Below are 25940 nucleotides of genomic sequence, written 5' to 3'. Positions count from 1 at the left end.
TAAATCTTCAGTGGATGATAGTTATTTCTCTCATTTTAAATTTCTCTGCATAAAACATAAACTTAGCTGTTATTTGCTCATAGTATATTTTGTATCTGCTTTGTGTGCTTTTTTGTTGTAGCTTACTCGTTATTATTATTATCTTTTTCATTATTGATTTGCTGGTGTTTTTGTCATTTATGTAGTGTTTCCACATTTTTGGCTTCTCATAATATTTGCAAAGTTTCCAAAATTTGAGCAAGTTCTATAGACAGTGTTTAGATGTAATCGCAGTTAACTCTAAGTGCAACCTGTGAAGTGGCACTGTTTGCTTTGTGTCATGTTCATGCTCAAGTGTATATCTCATATAGATTTCTCAGTCCTTGAAAGTGGAATCTCTTATACTCTATCAGGGAGAGGTATGTTGATTTAAGATGGTTCTTCTGAAAGTTTTATTTGACAAAGTTGAACAGAAAAAGATCAAAACCTAAATACATGGACATATTGAAATGGTTCTTGCAAAATGCAAGGCACAATAAAGACACTGTCAATGGATAGGTTATCAAATATATGACCACCATGGAAAACATCTAGGGCTGTGTTTGTGGACATAAATGAGAATGCTGCTTTTCCTTCAGAAAGAAGGAGAAGCAACAAAGAAAGCACCATTAAGTCCTGGATTTAAAGAGCTCAGAGAGTGTTTGTATTTTCTAAGGAAGAGGAAGTCAGAAGATTTAAAGCCTAATGAACTAAGACAGTTTGTCCAACTCAGTTGAACAAATAGCTTATTCAATTCACAATTATTGTCATCTCAAGGCTCTTTACAAGACAAACAGATCCAATGTATATACAGAAATACAGAAGCAATTTAGTCCAAACATACAGAGTCAATCAAATTTATATTCTAATTTCATACGTTATAATTCTGTTATAGTTATGATGAAGCCTGATTACTTGAAATAATTTAGTTTGTAGCATTTCTGCCTCCTCCTGCATGAGTGTTATGATAACAGTGGACAGTTGATTGCATCGAGTTGTTAAACTTCCAGCAATCTTTCATTCTGATCATGTGGCAATAGTGGAAAGGAAAACTACCTTTTAACAGGAACAAACCTCCAAAGGAATCCTGCTTTGTGTAAATGGTCATCTCCCATAACTGACTAGAGGTTTTAGAAGACAGGGTGGGTACACAAAAATATGGAAGCATTGATCCTGAAGCTCTCTCTAAGTTAAAGAAAACAAAAGCAGGGTTAATGGCAGAAGCAGCTGCTTTAGTGGCTTTATCTAGCAGAGAAACACACCTAGTTAGATAGATATGAAAAGAATGAAAAGCAAAGTACATTTGACTAGGAGAGAGTAGTTCAGCAGAGACAATCAGCTGATCTATTTCTGCATTTAAGTTATGGTTCTCTCTACCAGGAAGTTGTAACAGCTGAATGCAGAAACACCAGGCCATATGTATGAGAAGGAAAACCAAAAAGAGACTATATATCAAATTGCAGCAGTAATTGCAGATAATGCATGATTAAAAAGTAGTCGGAGAAAGTAGAGGAAAGTGTTGGTCAGTATTTCCTTCAGAGGCTTAAACCTATAGCATCATAACTGCAGAGATGGCTTAGGATAACCTCAACCACTCATCAATAAACCTTGTCAAAACGAAGGACTTGCGCCTTGTCATAAAAGTAGACATTGGGTGTGTGCAGCATATATTTATGCAAGTATATGCATAACTGGGTGGTGCCAACCTTATGATTCTCATAAGAGAAAGAATGTAGCAGATCTGTGACGCTGGAACACTGGAATAATCTAGTTTTAATGCCGACGATTCTGTTCAGGGCTATAGCACTGCTGGGAGATTGCAGTCATTTTAGTTACGGTGTTTATTTGAAATATATAATGGAATAATAAAATCAGTGTTTTAAGTTAACTCTGTGACACAAACTCAATTCTTTGAACTATAAACATCATGTCTGTGCATTGTGAAACCTTTCTCCCTCTGCTCTGTGGTAGATCTCGGATATCCACGTCACAGGGGAGTCCGAGGACATGACAGCCAAGGAGAGACTACTGCTCTGGTCTAAACAAATAACAGATGGCTATGTAGGCGTACGATGTGACAACTTCACCACTTCCTGGAGAGATGGGAGGCTGTTTAATGCCATCATTCACAAATACAGGTACAGTTTCACAGAATGGTAATGTGTTTGATGAGACTATTCTTTTCATATGGGCTTAACCTTTATTCTTCTATGCTCCATATGTTTGTTTAATACTTATTACCTATTTGGATTTTCCAGCTTGACTCATCTCAACATTCTTTAAATAACTCATATGTCGTTTTTTCTTTTCTTTCATGTTTTCCTCTTATTTCAGACCAGACCTGGTTGACATGAGCCGGGTGTCGACACAGACCAACCGCTCCAATCTGGAGCAGGCGTTTACTGTAGCTGAACAGTTGGGGGTGGCCAAGCTGCTCGACCCTGAGGGTAAGACCCACATTTTCATGGCAGGGTTTGTTGTGGAGGAAGACCTGTAGTGCATCAGAAAGCAGAGGAGAAACCTGACAACTTGCAGAGGAAGTTACCTACTGCAGCTTTAAATGTACAAAACTATGTTTAACCCTCCTGTAGTCGTAGCGCGAGACTGAGGGAGAGCACAGCTGATGTCATGGTTGGACAGTGGGGAACTGATGGGGGTGTCCTGTCAGCTTGTCAGTTTCCAAAATCACACACACACACACACACACACACACACACACACACACACACACACACACACACACACACACACAAAAAAAAAATCATAAAAGTGCATGCAGGGTCCTTATTAGCAAGTACTGCTGGGACTGCACACAGGGTAAAAAAAAAACTCATGCAAGGGTTTAAAGAATGATTTAAGATGATTTGGGCTTGTTTTGCAGAAGACCATGGGCTAATCACTATTCAAAAGTATTTATTAACTTTGCTTTATTATGTAAGTTCATGTTTATTAGAGTATTTTAGAGTCACATCGAAAGTCAGATGTTCAAAAACTGAAGTTGGTCAAAACAGCTAATCTGAAAAAAAAAAAAGAATAGTGTTAGTAATACTGTCTGCATCCTGACCTGAACCTGATGGAAAGGATGTGCTGGTATTCTAATAGAACTGTCCACAACTGTTTAAGGCATGATCGTTGATCAGAAGAGTGGAGCAAAGTTTCTCCATAATGATATGAAAAACTGGTGGAGACATTACAGATGACAAATAGTTATTGGTTCCAAAAGTTCTTAAATAATGTAATTGCAATGTTTCATATTCTGCTTTTGCATTTTAGCTGAGATTTAAATTAAATAGATTACAGTACATTTATCAAAATGTTTTTGTTCATACAAACTTGTTTATACCAGTGTCTAAGACGTTTTTAGACCAATTGTATTATTATTTTTTATTTCCCGGACTTACTTTAAAACCATCAAAGAAGACATACTTGTTCTCAGCATGTTATATGGTCTTTCCTAACCTGTTGGTTTCAACTTTGCTCATCAGATGTTGATGTTCAGTCACCGGATGAGAAGTCTGTGATTACATATGTCTCAACTCTGTATGACGCCTTCCCCAAAGTACCAGACGGTGTTGATGGAATAAGTCCTAATGTAAGTTCATGGCACTGACACACATGAAGGAAAGAACTGTTGACAGAGTTGATGAATGATGACTCTCTGTCTTTCAACAGGATGTTGATATCAAATGGGTGGAGTACCAAAACATGATCAAATACCTCAGCCAGTGGATAAAACATAATGTGGCCGTTATGTCAGATAGATCTTTCCCCAACAATCCTGTGGAACTCAAGGTTTGGTTCTCTATATTTTATGAATTTTAGGCACCACTAGGACTCCAACATTGCAGTTGGTAGCACTTACCTTGCAAAGTAGTAGTAGTAGTAGTAGTAAACTTGACTGTAAGGTTTTGAAAGGATGGACAGATTTGTGTCTTTTACTGTACAGAAAACTGGTTAAATGGAAGTACATAGCATACAACAAGAAATCTGACCAGTTAAGGTTAATTGCCTGCTTCAAACAGCATAATGTGATCCCTGTCTGCTACTGCAGATACAGTTGATGGATTTTGGAAAGAAGAAGCATCCATTAGCTGTAGGATATTGATATCTTGCAACAGTGAGAGTAATTCCTTGGGGATATGTGGACCTGGTTGTGAGGGCGGTTGCAAAGAGGGGTGGTTATTTTCAAAAATTATATAAAAGGGTCATTGTCCTGTGGAACAATTAAACAGTTTAATTTTCAATTTATGACTTATTTTCTCAGGCACTTTATACGCAGTATCTACAGTTCAAAGAACATGAAATACCACTAAAAGAAAATGAGAAAACAAAAATCCAAAATCTCTACAAAATGCTAGAGGTATGGAAAACAGAAAACAACTTTATTTTCTCTTTAACTTTCATTGCCATTCATTGTGTGTCACACCAATAACAAACTTGGTTTTGCTGTGGGTCTCACAGATGTGGATCGAGTTTGGACGTATTCAGTTACCCCCGAGCCATCATCCAAATGATGTGGAGAAGGAATGGGGCAAATTAATTGTTGCTATGCTGGAGAGAGAAAAGAGCCTGCGGCCAGAACTGGAAAGGTATGAGCAGAGAGTGAGAGCTTCAGCACTTGTTTTTTTCAATCTGACCCATCAAGATTTATTAAAAGTTTGGTCTTAAAAATGTGAATTACTCAAAAGACAAACACACCTGGTTCCAAATTGTACCTGGTTATATACCTGGTTCCAAATTGTCAAAATATGACTATATGACTATATTATGAGGCACTGAACTCATAAAATGTTTTCCTAATGTGCTGCTTTATGATTTGAAGCACACTACACGTTAGCGTATTGCTCTGTAAGGTTGTTTTCACAGGCAGAGTGCACCCATATCATATTTCAAGCCTCTTAATGTCTTTACTGAAATTAGATACTGAGGGCACTGCTGGACACCTGTGTGCGATATGCAGAAATCCCCTTATTCTAATATTTTTGCACAGTCAGCAGGTCTGTAAAAACACAAGACTTGATGCACAGATGCACATCAGTGAGCATAATTCATAGATGTTAATGTTCAACATGTAATGGAATGATCTGCAAAATGTCTTGCAAACATACATAACACATTTTATACTCATTGAATATACGATTAAGACATTTTATTTAATTCTTCTCATTTCATAACATAATGCCTGGAATGAAATAAAATGTAGAGTTTGAAGTCAGAAGGATGAGAGTGAGATTGAAAAATTGTTTTAATAACAAAAGTGAAAAACATTTTTAACGTTTTTACAAGAATGTGAACAAACGTGTGAAATATCTGCCCACAAATGAAGTGCCTTGCAAAAGTATTCATACCACTTGATTTTCAGCTAGCCAGTCTAAAGTGGTTTCATGACCTGCAACCATGCTGTGTTGTAAGTTCTCACTTTTGAGACAACAATAATAGTATGGAATGTCAACCTTTAGTTTAACTTTATTCTCACAATCTTATCTGTACTGTTTAGACTTTTTTGAAAGCCTGCTTTTATTCTCGACACGTTTTAGCTCAAAGTTTAAAAGAGAAAAAATGCTGTCACCTTGTGCAGCTGTTCCTTCATTTTTTCGTCATGCCAAATTATGTGGAAAGAAACGGCTGTGTCAACAAGTTATCCAAAAACAACAGTTTTAAAACAGTTGTTAGCTAACTCAATTACATGCCAGTTGCATTTCTTTCTTTTTTTGCATTAATATTATTTTTATGGAGATGGTGTTTTGTGTTCAGTTCACAGTAGTTCAAACATCTTTGAAAAATGCAGCATCTGCTCTGGGTGTGGCTCTTTTGGCTGTGGTGCTTACAGTCCTGCTACCTGTGAAGTTGCTCTGTCCCAACATGCTGTTTAATTTTCATCCCCTAAGGAGTGGGATTGTCTTCCAGGGTGGCTTGTTTTACACACCCTTCGCCTGGATGGAACACTATAAATATTAGAAGGTTGGAGATGGTTCTGTCAGTTCTGTCTAATAGTGCTTGTTGTCAGGCTATCGAGGTTTCAGACTCCAATTCTGATTGGTAGTGTTGGTTAGTGGCACACTGGTGAAAGTAATGCCTGCTTAAAATATGAAGTAAAATGGCATTTTTGAGCAGGACCTCTACTGTTAGCAACAGTAGCTTTAATACGAGCTTTGGCTCCTGTGACAGCATCCTCACTGAGCCGTTGCAGATTAACAGCTCGGTCTTTCTCAATAACAACCTCGCCTATGGATCCAGGTGAAAATACTTTCTTCTTTCTTGACTTTTACAAAGCATGTTGTTTTTAAGTGTGCTTGTTTATTTATTCATTTATTTCAGTCGTAGTCCATATCTTGAATATTCCTATGTTTTTCAGGCTTGAGATGTTGCAGCAGATTGCCAACAGAGTCCAGCGAGACTGTGTTAATGGAGAAGACAAGCTGGCACTGGCGAGATCAGCTCTGCAGTCTGTAAGTGTTTTGTGAAAGCAGAGGTTGATAGAAAAAATTATTCCTGGTGTTGATAATATCTGTTTTTTTCTTTCTTTCCCATTTTAAGGATACAAAACGTCTCGAGTCAGGGATTCAGTTCGTGAACGAGGCTGAGGTCGCAGGCTATCTGCTGGAGTGTGAGAATATCCTCCGACAACAAGTGGTGGACATCCAGATTCTCCTGGATGGGAAATTCCCATTTGCAGATCAGCTTGTTCAGAGGTACAAGGGGAATCCTAATTCCCCACTAAGATACTCTGTTTAGGGATATAATAATTTAAAAATATTGTACAATACAAAACCACAAAATCTTACTAGATATTTTTGGTCTAGTTTCTAGTGCAAATACCTTAGTACACTTGAAGTAAGAAAACACTAACTTACAAGTTAGTTTTCAACAAGAAATATGAGCTTGTTTTAAGACATTCCGTAATGCTGATGAAAAAGTAATAGTTTCACTGTCCGTTTATTTCACTTATAATGTGGGAGAAATGTTTTGTTCCACTGGCAGATTATTTCATGGATAACTTGTACTTTTTCATCAATATTAAGGAATCATTGACTTAAGACAAACTCCTATATTTTAGGAAAAGTTACTTGTAAGTAAGTTTTGTTTGATTTGAAGTGTACTAAGATATTTTCACTAGACATTAGAAAAAAAAACTTAGTAATATTTTGCTTTTTGCGTTGTAAGATTATTGTGTTCAAATTTATAACGTTTGACATTATTAAAGTTTTTTAAAAATTGTTTTGAAAATTAAATTGAAATATGGCATGCTGTCGTAAAGGCAGTACTCAGTTTCTCTGCAGGAAATGCATTAGTCTTACAAGTGAAAACTATAATTACTTTAATTAATAATATGAACATTTATTTAATATATTATTCTAATTTAAAACAATAATAAAAACAGTCAGAATTTTGATCAATTAAAGCTGATAACTGCTTTCCTCTGATATTTTTAGGGTCTCCAGACTCCGTGATGACCTCTTGGCCCTCAGAGCTGAGTGTTCCACTGTGTACAGCAAAGGTCGCACCCTAACAACAGAGCAAACCAAGCGCATGATCTCCGGCATCACGCAGAGCCTGAACTCCGGCTTTCCACAGAGCATTAACTCCAGCTTTACATCAGATATTACTCCTTCTCTCACATCAGGGGGTTTGGGTACTCCTGGATCCACGTTCACCTCCGGCCTTACCCCGAGCCTCAACTCGTCGCTGACCTCACCTTTGACCCCTTCCCTGACACCAAATCTGCCACCGGCTTCCGTCCCAAGCTACATGGGAAGCGGGGGCGGCATGGAGCCTGGTAACCTCATGCATCTGAAGCACATGCAGATCAGGAAGCCGCTGATGAAGTCGTCACTGGCAGACCCCAGCATGTCGGAGGAGGAGGTCAATCTTAAATATGTGCAGGACCTCCTGAACTGGGTGGAAGAGATGCATGTGAGCAGTTTCTGTCCTTTTTATTTATGTAGGCTGTAAATGTAATTTTTTGACTCACTGCATTCTTTTCGTTTTCTATTTAGTTGCAATTGGAGCGCTCAGAGTGGGGAACAGATTTGCCCAGTGTGGAAATGCATTTGGACAACTATAAGAGCGTGCACAGAGCCATTGAAGAATTTCAAATGAGTCTCAAAGACGCTCGACTGAGTGAAGTGAGTTAGTTTTTAAACTTTCTCATAGATGTAAAGCATGAAATTTATTTATTCACAAAATTGTTTGCCTCCTAGATTCAGATGAACATGCCACTAAAGCTGACATATTCAGACAAACTGAACAAACTCGATAAGCAGTACGAACAACTGTTGGTGAGTATGACCCTAGAGCTCAGCTTGATTATTTTCCCATTTTAAAGTCATCGTCTAACTGTTTGAAATATTTCAGAGCTCTTCGAGGGATCGGCAGAGCCACCTGGAGAGCCTTCATGACTTTGTGTCGCAGGCGACTCAAGAGCTCATCTGGCTGAACGAGAAAGAGGAAGAGGAGGTCGCCTTCGACTGGAGTGATCGCAACAGCAACATCTCTCAGAAAAGAGACTACCATGCTGTAAGCCATCTCTGTCTTAACCTGTTGGGATCTTTCGTGCACCCAGGAAAAAAAAAAAAAATCAGTTTACAGCATTCAGAAAAGATCATTTCAGGGAATGGGTTTAAATAGTACCTTGAATGATTGCCTCTACTCTGCGCACTGAGGCAGGATGTGAGATTATGTGAGACGATGGAGTAGCTGATCCTTCACCATGCCTTAGCACCAGGGGCATTTACCTTAACGTCTTTACACAGGACCTGATGAGGGAGTTGGATGAAAAAGAGGACACCATTAAGTCTGTGCAGGACAAGGCAGAGCGCCTCATGCTGAAGAATCACCCAGCCAGACTAACCATTGAAGTGAGGCCAATGTGCTATTTTCTGTATTTGGGCCTGGAATTGTGCAAACAACTACAAGTTGTTTCTAGCAGGCAGTTTTCCAGTATGTCTGATTATTTTGCTTCCTCACAGGCATATAAAGCTGCAATGCAGACACAGTGGAGTTGGATTTTGCAGCTCTGCTCCTGCGTCGAACAGCATCTTAAAGGAAATGCTGTATATTTTGAGGTGAGTTGCACCCTAAAACTGTCCTATTAAATGCATTTATTTATTTATTTTTTCATATCTAACCTTTACGCTCCTTTTTATTTCCCCTATGCAGTTTTTCAGTGATGCCAAAGTGTCCATGGACTACCTTAAGAACCTAAAAGATTCAATTCAGAGAAAATACAGCTGTGACCGATCAAGCAGCCTGCACCGGCTGGAGGATCTCATTCAGGAGTCCATGGTAACACTGATGCAATGACATGAAGTGTATGCATTTGTGTGTAAAGATGAAAAGTACAATAGGTTTTCCACATTTTGACTGGTCACATTTTTTATGTGACCAGACTCTGTTGTGTTCAGGTTAGTTCATAAAGTTAGTTTGTTCTTCACATTTTTTTCCTCATTTGTGGGAAATAAATGAGACTAGAGCACCTTTTTCCACATGTTTTCAGTGTCTCCCAAATAACCTGCTGCAAATTTTTAGCAGTACTTATAATGTTTTTTCAACAATGGCTTTATTCTTGCCACTTTTCCATAAAGGCAAAAGTGCTCCTTGAGATCTGTTGAATGCTTCCACAACTCATAACTTTTTCCATCACTTTACAATAATGTGCTACTTTATGTTGGTCTCTCAGAAAAAATGTCATGTTACAGTCACAAGTTTTTAGTCATAACATTGCAAAGTCCAAAAAAAGTTTTTTATTTTTTAAACTTTTTATGTCATGGTACAAACTATATTGTTTGTGTGTATTCTCAGGATGAGAAAGAGCAGCTACTCCAGTACCGTAGCACTGTTGCCGGGTTAGTGGGCAGGGCCAAAAACATTGTGCAGCTCCGGCCGAGAAACCCTGAAATTCCCCTGAGGTCCTCCATTCCTGTCAGAGCGATATGTGATTATCGACAGATAGAGGTATTGTTGTTTTAAAAACATGACACCACAGTGACTCCCATTTAATTTAGAAGCTTGTTTAACAGATCTCTGCTGTATCTGTCTCCTAACTCTTTCAGATTACCATTGATAAAGATGATGAGTGTGTTTTGGTGAGCAACTCTCACCGAGCCAAGTGGAAAGTCATCAACCCAGCAGGGAATGAAGCCATGGTTCCCTCTGTTTGCTTCACTGTGCCTCCACCCAACAAAGAGGCTGTTGACTTGGCAGCAAGGTGAGACGCTCGGAAGCTAGGATCCATTTTGTGAAGTTGAGAGTTTCCTAAAGCATTCATTGTCTAAATCGCTTCTCTTCTACTGCAGAAATGAACAGTTATACCAAAATGTCCTGATGCTGTGGCACCGCTCCCATGTCAACATGAAGAGTGTTGTGTCCTGGCATTATCTAATGGCTGACATACGGGCCATCCGCAACTGGAACGTAGCCTCGGTATTTATAGATATTTGTTCCCCCACTCACTGATAATAATTATTACTAATTAGCTTTAGTTTATGATCACACTCAGAGATTTGTAATGCTTTCATTTTTTAAACAACTTCAGATAAAGACGATGTTGCCTGGCGAGCATCAGCAGGTCCTGAGCAACCTCCAGTCCCACTTCGATGAGTTCCTGGAGGACAGCAAGGAGTCAGAGGTGTTTACAGTGGCAGACTGTGCACAGCTGGAGAGAGACGTGGCAGCCTGTAAGGAGTACTACCAGGAACTGCTCAGATCTGCAGAGAGAGGCAAGCCTTCAATTCTCCTCCTAATAACAGCCCAGCCTACAGCAGAGGCACTTTGGCCCTTAAGGCTCGTAAGCTATAAATTAAGACTGTGATTTTGTACAATTACATCATTTATACTTTTTAAACATAGGAATGTGTCTATTAGTTTACATTTAAACCAATAAAAGCCAGTGTTGCAATTCATGAACCATAACTTGACATACACTGTGATAATGCCGCCACCTAGTGGTGTGTATCCCACATAATTTCTTTTGGTTTTTTTTTACATGGTTTCTGTCAAACACTACTGATTACAAAAAAGTCCTTTCTTAATTAATAATTTATAGTTAATATTTTTTATCAACAGAAGAACACGAGGAGTCAGTGTACAATCATTACATCTCAGACATCCGCAACATCCGTATGCACCTGGAATCCCACGAGGAACACCTAATCAGGCAAATCCGATCACCACTGGAGAGAGATGACCTGGAGCAGAGTCTGCAGCGCATCACTGAACACGAGGTAATCAAATTAGTATTTTTTTATTTTTTATCCTTCATACATAAATAGGCACTTATGTGATGTAGCTATTCATAACATTCTACATTCTGCTTTGCAGAGGAAGATGTCTGAGCTGGAGAGGCAGAAGGGCGATCTGGATGTCATGAGGGAGAAGTGCGAGCAGTTCTTCAGACAGGCTGCAAGTTCTCCGTCTGTGTCCACGCTTTCCTCTGAACTTTCTATCCTCGTTCAGAGCATGAGCCAAGTGTACTCCATGTCCTCTATTTATATGGACAAGTAAGAAATGTGTTTTATTGCATGTCAGGGAGATTTGTTTTTTTTTTAACGGAAAATAGTTGAAGTGAAGTGGAGCCTCTGTTTTTGCAGGTTGAAAACAGTGAGTTTGGTGGTGAAGCACAGTCAGAGCGCAGAGTCTCTCGTTAAAGCCTATGAGTCCAAACTATATGAAGAGGATGCCGTCAACTCGGATGTCAAATCCATTGAAAATGTGATTTCTACACTTAAGGTAGCGCTACATTTTTTAAAATATAAAAACATGTTTTTTGCACTGTGACAGCTTGTTTTAAGTAGTCATCCATCTTTCTGTTTGTAGCAATGGCGGACAGAGATCGACGAGAGGCAGGAAGTATTTCACGACATGGAGGATGAGCTGCAGAAAGCTCATGTCATCAGTGATCGCATGTTTAAAGCCCATAACGAGCGAGACTTTGACCTGGACTGGCACAAGGAGAGGGCGGATCAGCTGAGTGAAAGATGGCAGAACATTCACTCTCAGATTGATAGCAGGTTTGCAGGACGTGTGTTTTGTTGCATGTCTTGTGTAGATAAGGCACTTATCAGAATTTTGCCACAACTTTCTAAATCCAATTTCCGTTTTTGTAGAGCTTTGACCAGCCAAAATCGATTTTATTTGATCACAGGATTTGTGTGCAGAGCTCTTATATTATTCATGAAGATTTTCTATAACAATTTCAGACTGCGAGACCTTGATGGTATCAGCAAGTCTCTGAAACACTACAGAGACTCCTACAGCAGTGTGGATCAATGGATCTCAGAATTGGAAACGGCACAGCTGAAAGCCCAAGAAAACAAACCTGATGATAGCAAGGCTCTTGCTGAAATATTAAACAAACAGAAAGTAAGAGAGAACTAAAGTCCCCTTTTCATAATAAGACCTATCTATTTTTATAGTGTTTGGTTCTAAAATATATGTTATTTTTAGGTTCTTGTTGCTGAAATGGAACAAAAGCAAAACAGAATCGATGAGTGTCAGAAGTATTCGGAGCAGTACTCATCTGCTGTTAAGGTAATTTGAGACTTTATTTGATTTTGCTAAGGCAACACTTAAAAAAAATATCTTCTTGACATTTACTAGAAATATTTCAACAAATTTTTAAAATTTCGCTTAAAATTCCAGGATTATGAGCTGCAGTTAATGACATTCAGAGCGACGGTTGACTCCCAGCACAAGTCCCCCCTTAAAAAGCGGAAGATACAGAGCTCCTCTGATGCCATTCAGCAGGAGGTAAGACTAGATATGGATTTTATTTACAGTGCAAAATATTTTTTGCTTTTGTATTTTCTGCACATTCACACGTTTATCTTTGTTGGATTAATTTCATGCAGTTCATGGACCTCCGAACCCGCTACACTGCTCTTGTGACTCTTATGACCCAGTATGTGAAGTTTGCCAGTGAAACGCTGAAAAGAGCCGAAGACGAGGAGGTGAGCTGGTTTCAATTTAAGAATAACATTTATTTATAATGCTCAAAAAAATGCATCCTGTACTGTATTTGCTCTGGTTCTTGCAGCTTCTGGGGCCTCTTTTGTTTTCCTGATGACGCCATCTTTGTCTTTTCTTCTGAAATGAGATGCATGATATTTAGGTTCACAAATCTATATGCTTCACTTCTCATCCAACTTGACTTCTTGACTCACAGGCTCATCATGCTGACAAAGAGAATTTGCTTCATTGAGCAAAAGAAGCAAAGAAAGTGCATAAGTGTGTAAAATAGCTGCATGTCTGCTGGTGATGGTGAAGTGGGTAGAAACATCTCAAGCATTCTTGGACAGAAACAAATAAAAAAAATCTCTCTAGGAGTTTGTAAAGTGGTTTTAATAGAATTTGCATTTTAGAGATTTTAGATGAAAGACTCATATTTATCATTTTATCTACACTGTTCCTTTTTTATTAACGTGACATTCTATTCCATTGACTGAAATATTCAAGTTAAAGGCTACTACTTTTCTAAATTGTCCAGTGTAAGATTCTGCTGCTCCAATAAATATGGGTGGCGAAACATGTGCATGATGATGTATTTATTAGTTTAACAAAAATAATTAGTAATCTATTAAATAATTTTTAGATACTGTTAGCAATATGAACTAAATTAGCATTCTCTCATAAATATATATATTTTTAAAATCTCAAACTCTTGGAGAGATTCTTTAGGAGTATAGTTGCATATTTGAGGTAACCATGTTTATTTAAATGTGAATCTGTGGATTTTTTTGCATTGTAGAACAGGAGGGCTTTCGAAAGAGCAGAGGATGCTAAAAGGACAGAGAGCATGGAGGTCCAAAAAGCCAGAGGGGAAGTAGAGATTAGACAACTTAAGGAACGGATCCAAGAACAGGAAGTTTTGCTTACGGAAAGGGAAGCACAGGTGGAGAAGCTGGAAGCAGAACTAGAAACACAAAAGAAGATCGTTGAGGATTTAAACTTTCAGAAAGCAAAGCTTGAGCATGATGTCAGTCAGTATCACACTAAGTTAGACATAGTGATTAAAGACAAAGCTGCACTTGAGCAGGAATTAAAGCACACCAAAACTTTAATGGAACAGTCGGAGGCCACCTCTTGTCTGACTCAGAAGAAACTCAAGGAAGTCTTAAAGAAAGAAAATGATGCACAGATTTCCAGCCTACAAAGAAGAACAAATGCACAGGAAGTAGATTTAGCAGCAGGGGAGTTGCAGAGTGAAGTTCCAGCTAAAAACAATGATCAGACTGCAGAGTCTTTGGGACTTGAGAGCCAATCAGAACTGGGCACCCAACTCGAGGGATCTGAAGACAGAATGCATGATGTCTTGCAGCAGAGACTGGATGAACTATCTCAGGTCCAGAAAAAAGCAGAGATGGCTGAGGAGAAAGCACAGAACTATAAAAAGCTTCTGGATGACAGCAACAACAGACTGAAAAAACTGCAGATGGAGATGGAAGGTGAACGGGCCCAGGCTAGACAAAAGTCAGATGATTTCCATCAGGAAATGCTGAACATGAAAAAATCCATCTCTGAATTTCAGGAAGAAATCAGATCTCTCCAGAGAGCAAAGTCCTCATTGGAGCAAAGCACCTTTTTCCAAACCACTGAAGTAGAAGGCCTTAAAGAGCAGCTGAAAATTACCCAATCGGAGCTGCAGAAGAGAAGCTCTGTAGAGCAGGAGAACTCGTATAAGATAAACAACCTAGAGGAAGAGGTAGCTTCCAAACAGTCAGCCATAGATCAGCTGAAAACAAAATGCAATGAGTTGATGAGGATGAACGTCTCGTCAGATAGTGACATTCGAAATCTTCAGATCCAAATAGAGTCACTGGAAAAAGAAAGATCATTCTCTGAACAAAAGATAAAATCTTTAAAGAATGAGGTGGAGAGCTGGAAACAACAGCTTCAAATCTCAAAGGACGAGAGCAACACGGTGAAGAGATGTGAACATGCCCTGCAGATCAAATACAAGAACCTCGAGGCAGAACTTCAGAGGAGTGAAAACCTGACGTCTCAGCTGCAGAGGAAGATTGATCAGCTCAAGCAGATGAATTTAGAAGTGGAGCAGAATGCCAAGAATGTGAAAGCCAAACTCAATCAAGTGATGATGGAGATTGAGAGCAAGGACCAGCAAATTAAAATCTTCAAGTCACAGATAGAGGGTGCTAAATCTCAGGTTAGAATTATTGACGAGGAGCTAAGTAAGAAAACGCAGACCATTCATGAGCTTCAAATTAAATTGAAAGAACATAGTGAGGAGACAAAGACCATCGCTGATCTGCAGCAGAACTTAAAGTCCCAAAATGAAAAAATCATAAATTATGAGAAAGAAATAGCAAATCTGAAATTAGAACTACAATCTGTATTTGCTGAGAAAAACGTAGTAAATCAGAAAGTTCACATGCAGAAAGCTGAAATAAATGATTTGAACGAGATGCTGAAGAAAAAACATGTGGAGCTGCAAAAAGAATCTGATGAGAGTCAGAAACATCTGCATAAACTTAAAGCTCTAGAAGAAGAACTTTTACAACACAAGCACAGCTTTAAAGGAATAACTAACAACTCTGAAAAGGTCATAGAAAACCTGAAGCAGGAAATTTATACACTTCAGAATGACAAGGCAGCAGTGGAAAGGAAGGTAGAGAGTCTGAATGTTAAACTTTCAGAGGTTAGCGCCGCAATGCAAAGAGCAAAAGATGAACTAGCCCAAGAGACAAAAGAAAGAAAATCGAAAGAATCTAAAATTATTCTGCTGGAGACTGAAATTCAGAAACACAATCTAACTATCAAAGAAATCATGTCCAGTTCTGACAAATCCCATTCAAATCTACAACATGAAAATACAATCCTGAATAGGGAGAAATCAGAGGCGCTGGAAAAAAACCTTTCTCTGGGAACAGAACTCAGAATGCTAAAAGACAAGCTGCAACATACCCAAACAGATGCAGAGCTAAAGCAAAGAGAAAACTTTACTCTTCAGCTAAGGTCCCAGCAGATGGAGGAACAGCTGGAGAAATGTAAGAAGATGCTAGAGGAGCTAAAGGGTAAACTTGAGCTCCAGAAAGAAGGCTATGAGAGGCAGCTGTCACTTATGCAGGCAGAAATTGAGAAGAAAATAATTTTTTTGCAGTCTGAGATTGCAAAGGAAGGCCAACAGTCACAAAGTGGAGAATTAGCAGAGAAACTCAACAATTTTTTTAAGCAAGATGTAAAATTGATTAAAACTTTGCAACACACCACAATAGAATCAAGGCAACATATGGACAAGGAACTTCAGTTCAAAATGGAGAAAATGGAGCGCGAAAGAACAAAGCTTGAGCAAGACTTGTTGAAAGCAAAGTCTGAGATTACCCAACTTGAGGACGATAAACTGAAACTCGCCACTAAAATAAGTTCTCTGCAAAGCCTCTGCAATCAACAGTCAATTGAGAGAACAAAGTTTGAACAAAAGCTGTCAGATAGTGAGCACAAACTGTCACTGAAAGAAAATGAAGCAAGAGCCCTACGAGAACAAATAGAGCAGTACGTCAGAGAGGTGAAAAACCTGCAGAAAACTCTGTCGACTCTGAGAGGAGCGGTGACTGAAACCGTCCATCCAAAAGTGGCAAATAGCAAAGCTGATCTGTTGAAGGCAAATGTTCCCATGGAGAAGAAAATAACAACGGTCATTGAAGGAGCAAAGAGCAGAATCGAGGATGAAACTCTCAATATTAAAAAGGTATGAAGAAAGCTGCTGAGTGAAATTTAAAGATATTTTACTAATTTAAATGAAATTTAATACTGTGAATATTTTAGTTTTAAAAGTGAACTTTTGTCTTTCATAACTTAAGCATTCCTCTAATGTCACATCTACAGATGGAGACGATGGAAAGAGAAAACGTTCTCGAAGGAATTAAGCAAGTCAAGGAAGTTGCCTCTCTTTGCAAAACCCCCAGTATTCAAGCAAAAGATCTGCAACACATTGCTCAGAAAAGTAAAATTTCATCTGATCTTCCCAGCTCAGTCAAAGTGCCGGGATACATGGCTCTGTGTGGACTTAAAGACCCAAGGCATAATGAAACTAACATCAGTAAGACTTACCAAGTCAGAGAAACTCATGAAGTCATAATCACATCTGAAAAAAGTACAGGAAAATCTTATGGAACACAGGGCATATCCTCTTCCCAGAAGTACCAGGAGTTAATTGGGAGTCCTGACATTCATTATTGGATCAAGCATAAGCTTCTGGATGAGGGGGTTTTACGAAAGTTGGAGATGGGCCTCCTCACCGTTGAAGAAGTGCAAGCATCACTTGTTCATCACACTGATAAACCTGCCACGGTAGCTGGACTTTATGTAGAGTCAAGTAAGAAAAAGATGCCCTTCCTAGAAGCAGCTGAAAAGGGCTTTCTTGCAAAGACATACGCTCTCGAGTTCCTCGAGGCTCAGGCTGCAACGGGCAGTCTCGTGGATCTAGCTACAGGAGAAACAGTGTCTGTTGCAGAGGCGCTAGAGAAAGGCATCGTAGATCTAAGTATGAAAGAGAAACTGAAGGAAGCAGAGAAAGCAGTTAGTGGCTACAGCTGTAAGGGCAGAAAACTTTCTGTCTTTCAGGCAATGGAGGAGAGAATTATAGATAGATTTAAAGGCAAGAAGATACTTGAGGTCCAGGTTTCTTCAGGAGGGTTATTTAACCCAGAAACAGAAATGAGAGTCCCAGCTTTTATTGCATTGAATGACGGTCTCTTAAACAAAGAGACTCTGCAGAGTCTGCATGATCCAGTGAGCAACCCAAAAGGTTTCCACAGCCCTGATACCGGACAGAGAGCATATTATGATGAAATACTCAAGACCTGCTTATATGACATCAACGGCAGTGTGTTTCTTGTCCCGTTTGGGGAGAGACACTTGACAAACACATCTCCCATGAGTCCTCATAGAATGTCAGTCGTCAACAGCAGCTGTGGATCGGAAATGTCAGTGTACGAAGCCTTCAAGGGGAAACACATCAACAAGAAGACCTATCTGTTCCTGTCTCAGCAGGAAAGCAACTGGCAGGAAAACTCTCTGGTTGACCCAAGTGGAAACTCACGTCACTTCATCACAGATGCCAGAAGTGGGCGACAGCTTTGTCTAGAATCTGCTTTAAGTCAAAGATTTCTTGAAATGTCTGAGTTTGAAAACTATCGCAGTGGTCTTTTAAGCATCTATGAGATTGCAGACATCATATTTTCAAGAAGGGTTGTTGTGGAAGATGTCAATAGCCCCATTGCCGGTCTCTGGGACATCACTAGGAAAAAGAGGCTCTCAGTGCTTGAGGGTCTTCAGCAGGGCGTTACTGATAGAGTGACGGCATTACGACTGTTAGAGTCCCAGGCCTGCACGGGGGGAATTTGTGACCCTTCAACTGGGGAGAAACATACACTCTCCGATGCTCTCAAAAGAGGTCTTTTAGACGAGGCTCTAAAACAGCAGCTCCAACAGTTCGAAGAGGCATTCAATGGTATTACCCACCCTCAGACTGGGAAGGTTTTGTCTGTTTTCCAGTCTGTTCAAGAAAACCTCCTCCCAAAGGATGTGGGTTTCCGCTGCGCTGAATTTCAGCTGTTGACCGGTGGACTGATAAATCCTGACACAAAGGACAGAGTCTGTCTTGAAGAAGTGATTCAAAGCAACTTTGTCGACAAGACTACAGCCATTCTGCTCAAAGATGAGAAGTTCCAAACTCAAAGCCTCACCTGTCCCAAGACAAAGAGACGAATCACATTCAAAGAGGCGCTGGAAAGAAGTGTGTTTGACTGCCACACTGGTTTGAGGTTATTGGAGGCTACAAAAGTTCATGCATTTGGAGCCAAAACAGCATTTCATTATCTTTGTGCGTTTAAGTAAACATCTGTAAAGGATATATGAAAATGTGACTTTAATATTTTTTCCTTTTGTTGTTTTTTTACGCCCATATTTTACTGCTATGTTTGATGTAGGCAATTCTTCTGCCTTGTGGCCAAGTTGTACATAACTCACTTTTCTTATTAACAACATTTGATTATTTGAAAAATTAAGAGTCCTGCTGAACGCCTGCCTGTTTTAATTGTAGAGGTCTGTTGATGAGGAGAAGCGAGAGCACGGTGATAAAGTTAGCAAACTGTTGCACTGGATGTCCGATGTGAAGCGGACCATGAAAAATGACGGGAGTGGTCTGAAAGATAGTAATGCCAACACAGATGCCTCAAATAAACACCAGGTAACTCGTGTATATGTTAAGGTGTATCCTTGTTGTCACTGTGTGATTTACAATAAAAAACCACAGACAAGTTATTAGTGGTTGCAGTAACCTCTTTTGGGTTAACACTTGTTTAATAATATTCATTTGATTATATGCTGGATTAATCCAATCAACTTCCACACAATAAAAACAGTTCCAGAAGTTGCACAAGCACTCATATACTGTATATGAGAATGTTTTCACTCCCAATTATTATTACAGTCTTATAAACACATTTCAAATAAAAATAGCTCCGTGTAATGAAGGAATGGAAACTTTAAAGAGTGAATAGTACAAATTATGTTTTTACATTTTATTTATTTCATAATAATTGTGAGGGCATGTTAATAGTGGAGGCAATGGTGATTTACCTAAAAGCAAGTATTTGTTAATAATGTTGAGTTATAAAAAAAAATAAAAGTAAAGAAAAATAATGACAATGCTTTGAAAACTTCCTGGACCTGTTCTAATGAATAAAATTAGGAAAATCTATGTGCACCATTAATTCATAGCAGCCGTTATTTTAATTTACCAACATAATGCATTGGATGACTGACCTATTTCTTGCGAGGATACAAACATCGTGGTTGGTCCTTTGTAATTACTGTGCAATACAAGATTATTAGCTAAATTATGAGCTTACTTTTGATTCTGCTTTTAATCAATGTTTATGTCTTTTTATGTCGGTGACAGCGATTTAACATATGTTTGTACATTGCTTTGAGACATATCATAGATTACAACTCAAAAGGAACCTAACAATGATTAGTTTCCAATGATTTCCAATTTTCTTTGAGGCCTTGCCTGCCAATTCAGATATTACACATTTTTTCTTTTTAAATTGGGAATACCGATATTCAGTACTGGAGCAATCACTATAACGCATAGAATAAAGTGCTAAAGTTTCTGATAGAAATGTTTGTTTTGAATCCAAAGAAAAATGAAAAAAGTACATAGTTTTCACCATTGTTACAATAAAATGTCACTTATCTTTAGATGATTTTTATTGGATTTAAACACCAGGCACATGCTGATTATTACATTTATAGGTTCTTTCTTTCATTCAAATCACATTTAAATTATTGACCTACTGATTAGCAACCAGTATTTATCAAATAAAAATGTCTGTGTTTGATTGCTGCATCTTAATAAAACTTACACAGTAATATTTGAACAGTTTAAACCCCAAATTTGAAATATAATTGTCGTATTGCAGTTTATCATATTCTCTGGCTAATTACACAAATGCAGACTGCTTTATATGACACGTAAACATTTGCTATTTGATGTTTTAGGTTTCAGTTGAAGAAATGGCTTCCAAAAAGGAGCAAATTGCTGAAGCACTGAGGGCCACACAAACAATGCTTAACAAACATGGTGACAAGTAAGTGTTAATACTCTGATATTGCATCTATAATACTTTATCCACTGTGGAAACTCAGCTCTTCACTTTCACTCTTATGTTTTGCTTTTCACAGGATGACAGAGGAGGACAGGATGAAGACCCAGGAGCAGCTGAATGCTCTCACTCAGGCCTACAGTGAAATGTCTCAGCAGTGTTCGGATCAAACAACCTCTACAGATGAGGTTGGGTTCTAGCCATTATGTTTGACTGCATCTGTTGCAAATATGTGCTACTTTGCCCTCCTGATGTTTAGATGCATGAATGAACATGATCTGCTTTTCCTTATTATAGTTGGAGCAGTTTTCTCTTGCACTTCTGGTATGATATGTGTTTAGCTGGAGTCCAAAGTATCTGAGTATGCTGTAAACATGCTTCACTGTGCCAGCTTTGGTCTGAAAAATTCTCCATCATTCGTGTATTTCAGCTCTCGTAGGGTTCAGTGTCAAAACAGACTTGACTTTTAAACTTACAGTGTGTAAACTAACTAACTACAATCCTTTTTGCAAGATGTCGGACACCGCAAACGCATGTTAGCTTTCAGTGTGTTGTGTGTCACTCTCCAGTTGTAACCCTGTTGCGGTCTTGCTCTTCTGCACACAATATTTTAACCATGTTTGTGTGATGGTGAGTATAGATTTTGTCTTTCTGGCAAATATTTTAATCCATATTTACAAAGAACACATACAGTTCCTTAAAAAATATTCTTACCCCTTGAAGTTTGTCACATCTTGTGATATAACCACAATCTTCAATGCAACAATGCAACCTTTACTTCCTCTTCATAGCTATGTTGATTTATCACATAACCCCCCCAAAATACAATGATTTTTGTGGTTGTAGTGAGAGAAAATGTGAACAACTCAAAGGAGTATTAATACTTTTCCAAGGCATTGTATGTGGTCAAGGCTAGTAAAGTTACTGGCTGTGTTTCTGTTTTTCTACAGGATTTAAAGACATCCAGGGCTGGAACCACAGGAGAAGTTTTTGATCACTTTGCTTCTGCCGCTCTCCCAGACACGCTCACAGACTGCAGCCCCTGTTCCTCTGAGCCTTCTGTCCAACTGGACTGGGATGATAGTGTCCAAAAAAATCACATCTACACATCAGCACTGCAAAATTCCCCCCAATATGAAGCAAGCAAGTGCATACAAAGTTCACACATTTCCTCTGTGTCTCTGAGTGATATAGCAGCAGCTAGGGAGGCTTCTACCAGTCAGGATCTGTACATGAGGATAATAAAGATAAACCAGATCGGTGATGGATTGAATGTGTCCTACACAGGAGACAGGCTGATGGTAGAGAGGGCGTTTCAGTGTGGGTTGATTCCTGCCTGTACTTATTTAAAAATTCTGGAAAGGCAGAAAGTTATGAGAATTTCTGATGGTTTGTCTTTCTGTGAGCCTGAAGAGGAGCTTAAGCTTAACGAAGTTCATGGCCTCATTCTTAGGTGCCTCGGTAAAAATGAATCACCTCCCTCAGGGAGGAAAATTAACCCACTGAGGTCTGAGGGTGAATCAGATTCAAGTGATCAGGTGACCACATTAAGGTGCGATGATTGTTCTGGGGATCTCCACAACAATGACGATGTGAGGGTGGATGTAGCAGTTCAGTGTGATTTGATGAGCTCCAGCAGCACCTTAGTAGTGTTGGGACATCAGCAGCAGTTTATGGGACTTGTGCTGCCCCCTACTGGGGAAATCATGTACAACTCATTGCTGCGTGACCATCAAATCACCACCAGTGAGTTCACCAGCACACTGCTCAGTGGTCGAGGAAAAATAGCTGCCATTTACATTCCAGGGAGCTCAGAGATATTAGAAATCAACTCTGCTGCTAAAAAGGGTCTGATTGACAGCTGCACAGCAGACATAGTGAGGTCTGTTGAAATTCCTGACTCACTGCCTGACTTTGAGCACCTTCATGAGACTTATTCATCGTGGCTCATGTATAAAATGCTGTCAGTGGATGGATGGCATCATTCTGCAGCTGTTTCAGATCTGACCTCTCTCTCTCCATCAGAGGCAGAGCAGCTATTCATCTCTTACTTGATGATGAACAGCTACATCGATCTCAGATCAGCTCAGAGGATTTTGATTCTTGACAGTCAGTGTCAAACTTTTCTTCAAGATTTTACTCACTTTACTTCTAACTCCAGTTATGATTCAGAACAGGCAGATGTACAAATGTTGCTCATAAATGAGGAAACGGAGCAAGTAATGGAAAATCCACAGAATCATTTTGATTTTATCGATAATATAAATTGCCCAAGTACCCCTGATGAAAACTCTCAACATGAATCAGGACTCAATAATTTAGTCTGTCTGGATAATAAAGCAGTGACTTCTGAAGAAAAAATTGTCACTGATGTTCAACCTCTGAAACCAGATTTTACGTATGAACTCTTACAGGTTAATGGCACTGAGCCTAATGTAAACAGAGAAACTACTGTTCATTTCAAATGGGCCACACAGCGTTTCCAGTGTGGCCCCGGGAACGCTGACAGTAACAGCCTTGATGACACAGCTTCTCTGGAAACACCAATGCCTCTGATTTCATATTCTGCAAAGAGTAAAAATGCTGATTCAACATTTAATTATGAGTCTATGATAACATTTGATCAAGAGACTCTGCCAAATTGCAATGCTGAGTCACTATGCAGAAAATCAGCAAATGCTGATATAACCCAGCCTTACTTGTTATGCTCTTCTGATATGATTGAAGGTGAGAACAACTTTAACTGTACCCTTCGGGTTCATAAAGACCAAGTGGAGGAAGAGGGTAATTTTACTGATTCTTTGGGATCTCTAAAGAATTTTATGGCTGTACAGACTGTACCAGAGCTAAATAACATGCAGTCAGATGAAAAAATCAGTGTGTTAGGACTCAATAGAGACACGTTGTTAGATCTGGAACAAACAGACATTTGTCAGACAAAACAGGAGAGCTCTTTGAAATTTTATTGCACTATTACTTATAGCAATGCATTGAAATTTGGATTAGGTGAAACTGAGCCAGTTGCCATGGAGCTAAAATCCTGCTCTTTCTCTGGAGAAAACGTCAATTCTGACACCTTCGAGGGTCACACTGTGAGTTGGAGTCAAATGTACGGTGCTGAAAACGTGCAGCTGCAGACGACGAGGGGAGCGGCTGTCATGGCGCTTGATTTACCAAATGAGGAAGACAATAAAGACACTGAGGATGCTGATAAAGAAGGAAGTGCAGGAACAAAGAGTAATCAAAAACACTGCGGTGATGAGTCCAAGAAGATCTCACCCTCATCTTTGATTCATGTTTCTGGAGATTTTGTTTTTCTTACAGACACTCTGCCTTTGACGGCTACAGTCTGTGACTCACAGGTTTCACTCAACGGTCAGCTGACAGGTGGAGCTGATGTCCGCAGTTTTGTTGAAGAGTACACAGCTCCTATGAAGGAGTCAGACTTGTCGAATATAAGTGGAATGAGCACTGACTCACAATGCCAGCCTCAGCATGCAGCATCTGTAACATGTTGCTCTCATAAATCTAACAGCCAGCCCATTCATGAGCTTTTCATTGAAGGGAATGACTTCCAAAAAGAATCTCATGCTGTTAGTGAGAGTGAATTAGGGACAACTGCATCATTATGCAATGATTTCTGTTTAGAAACAGAACGCGACACAAACATTGCTCACTCATATTTAAACAGGGAGCCAGCTCAGAGTCTTCATCATTTGCCCTCTTGGAATTTAGTTGAAGGTGCATTTATTTCAGCTTCAGCAGATGAAGGTGTCAGTGAAATGAATCATGCAGGAGCTGCAGGCACATGTGCATCACCTCAGCCAGATGTTCTTCATTTAACAAGAGATTTAAGGACTGAATCTCAACCTGTTTGTAGTCAAATCTCTCAGAGAGAGCGTGCTTTTCTTTGTGACACACCTGCAGAGCAATCAAACACCCCTCCTTCCAGTCATGACTGTAATGTGGAAGATCCATCAAAGACTATCAAACATGCATTAAAGCCAAACAGTAATTATGGAAATGAAATTAATGTTAAAACAAACAAGAAGAGGCTTTCTCCAGAGAAGCAGCACGATGACACTTCCATGATCTCCAGCGAGGCTGTGGAGATTTCAGTATCAAAGCAGAAAAAGGTCGATAATAATGTAAATGTGTCCTGTTTGAATCAAATATGTGAAACCTCAAACATTCACTTGAGGCAACCTGAAACTGAAGGATTGGGATCTGATCCTCAATCAGAGAGCGTAGCTGATCTGCCTAATGGCAGCATTACATCCTCTGTTTGCTGCTCAAGTCAGTCCACATTTTATAAAGCAGCAAAGGTTTTAGTAGATGAGCAGGAGGAAATCCAACAAACTGAAGACAATCCACAACCTAGAGAAAAAGACAGTTTTCAGGGAATAAATAAGAACAGTACCTCAGATCGTCTCATGGATATGCTGAATCAAAACAGCAGTGACACCAGAAGCTCAGAACTGACATGTGAGGAAGATGAGACCTGTGCAATCAAAGAACAGGACAATCCTTCAAATATTCAGCTGCAGCTTTTTAAGACGGTCTCTTTGAGCCAAGACTTTTCAGTGCTTCAAGAAATGATGGAAAACCTGAGCAGCGCTCTGGGGGGTGACACTCAGGAGGAATGGCTGCGCACGTTGGAAAGCATCAAGGAGGAGAGCTCTGAGGGAGAGGACGAAGAGTCTACAAAAGATCCAGGCATCTGGGATCCAGCTGAAGGTGCTCACGAACCATCCGCTTGGGAGTCAGACAGCTCGGACGTCTACAAAGCTGAAGAGGTCAAAACTGAGGTAGAGTTTGTTTTTTGTTCACCAACAATCTTTCACGGATTGTTTTGAGATTTTAAGCCAACTTGAAGGAAATTATACATGTTTTGTTAAAGCTGCAGTTACAGTTGCAACTCACTCTTCATCCGGAGACAGAATGTTCTCACATAACTCAATCTTAGTCAAACTGGATTCATGTTTATGAACAGCAGTTTTTAGATCTGTCAGAATATTATCATTTGGATTATGGTCTGGACTTTAATTGAGCTACTTTGCTTTAATCTAAGTAAGAGTTGCTTTGATCATTTTGAAAATGGATCTCTGCCCCACTTTCAAAATATTAACAGCTTTTAAGAAGTGTATGTTCCAGGACTGCATTTATATCTTTGATACCTTCTTATTAAAACTGACCAGCTTTGCTGTAGCTGCTGAAGAAAACCACCTCTACAACATTCTACAGATGTGTATCTGTAGATTGATTACAAATATCCCTCACTTTTAGAGTCTGATTTGC

At 39.3% G+C, this 25940-nt stretch overlaps 1 protein-coding gene across 7 annotated transcripts in view; it reads left to right on the top strand.

Moving 5' to 3' along the window:
- Positions 1–25940, top strand: part of dst (dystonin) — a 113304-nt gene that overhangs the window by 39244 nt on the left and 48120 nt on the right. For 5 of the 7 annotated variants that reach the window (XM_028006944.1, XM_028006946.1, XM_028006948.1 and 2 more), the window contains 31 exons: positions 1990–2156; positions 2353–2465; positions 3504–3610; positions 3691–3810; positions 4283–4378; positions 4480–4607; positions 6374–6467; positions 6556–6710; positions 7452–7932; positions 8016–8144; positions 8220–8297; positions 8374–8535; positions 8772–8876; positions 8988–9083; positions 9178–9303; positions 9820–9972; positions 10071–10225; positions 10314–10440; positions 10553–10736; positions 11083–11240; positions 11338–11516; positions 11607–11745; positions 11833–12026; positions 12216–12378; positions 12463–12546; positions 12658–12765; positions 12867–12965; positions 19076–19222; positions 20539–20627; positions 20722–20830; positions 21593–25450. In XM_028006944.1, coding sequence (XP_027862745.1) covers positions 1990–2156; positions 2353–2465; positions 3504–3610; positions 3691–3810; positions 4283–4378; positions 4480–4607; positions 6374–6467; positions 6556–6710; positions 7452–7932; positions 8016–8144; positions 8220–8297; positions 8374–8535; positions 8772–8876; positions 8988–9083; positions 9178–9303; positions 9820–9972; positions 10071–10225; positions 10314–10440; positions 10553–10736; positions 11083–11240; positions 11338–11516; positions 11607–11745; positions 11833–12026; positions 12216–12378; positions 12463–12546; positions 12658–12765; positions 12867–12965; positions 19076–19222; positions 20539–20627; positions 20722–20830; positions 21593–25450 — 8103 coding nt within the window. Of the gene's footprint in view, positions 1–1989; positions 2157–2352; positions 2466–3503; positions 3611–3690; positions 3811–4282; positions 4379–4479; positions 4608–6031; positions 6256–6373; positions 6468–6555; positions 6711–7451; positions 7933–8015; positions 8145–8219; positions 8298–8373; positions 8536–8771; positions 8877–8987; positions 9084–9177; positions 9304–9819; positions 9973–10070; positions 10226–10313; positions 10441–10552; positions 10737–11082; positions 11241–11337; positions 11517–11606; positions 11746–11832; positions 12027–12215; positions 12379–12462; positions 12547–12657; positions 12766–12866; positions 12966–19075; positions 19223–20538; positions 20628–20721; positions 20831–21592; positions 25451–25940 lie in introns of those variants that run through there. The other 2 variants (XM_028006950.1, XM_028006949.1) reach the window with 2 other exon arrangements.

The sequence above is a fragment of the Xiphophorus couchianus genome, chromosome 22, assembly GCF_001444195.1.
Source record: "Xiphophorus couchianus chromosome 22, X_couchianus-1.0, whole genome shotgun sequence".
In the NCBI taxonomy this organism is placed as follows: Eukaryota; Metazoa; Chordata; class Actinopteri; order Cyprinodontiformes; family Poeciliidae; genus Xiphophorus; species Xiphophorus couchianus.
The sequence above is the reverse complement of the archived record's forward strand: the minus strand, read 5'-3'. Positions and strand labels throughout refer to the sequence as shown.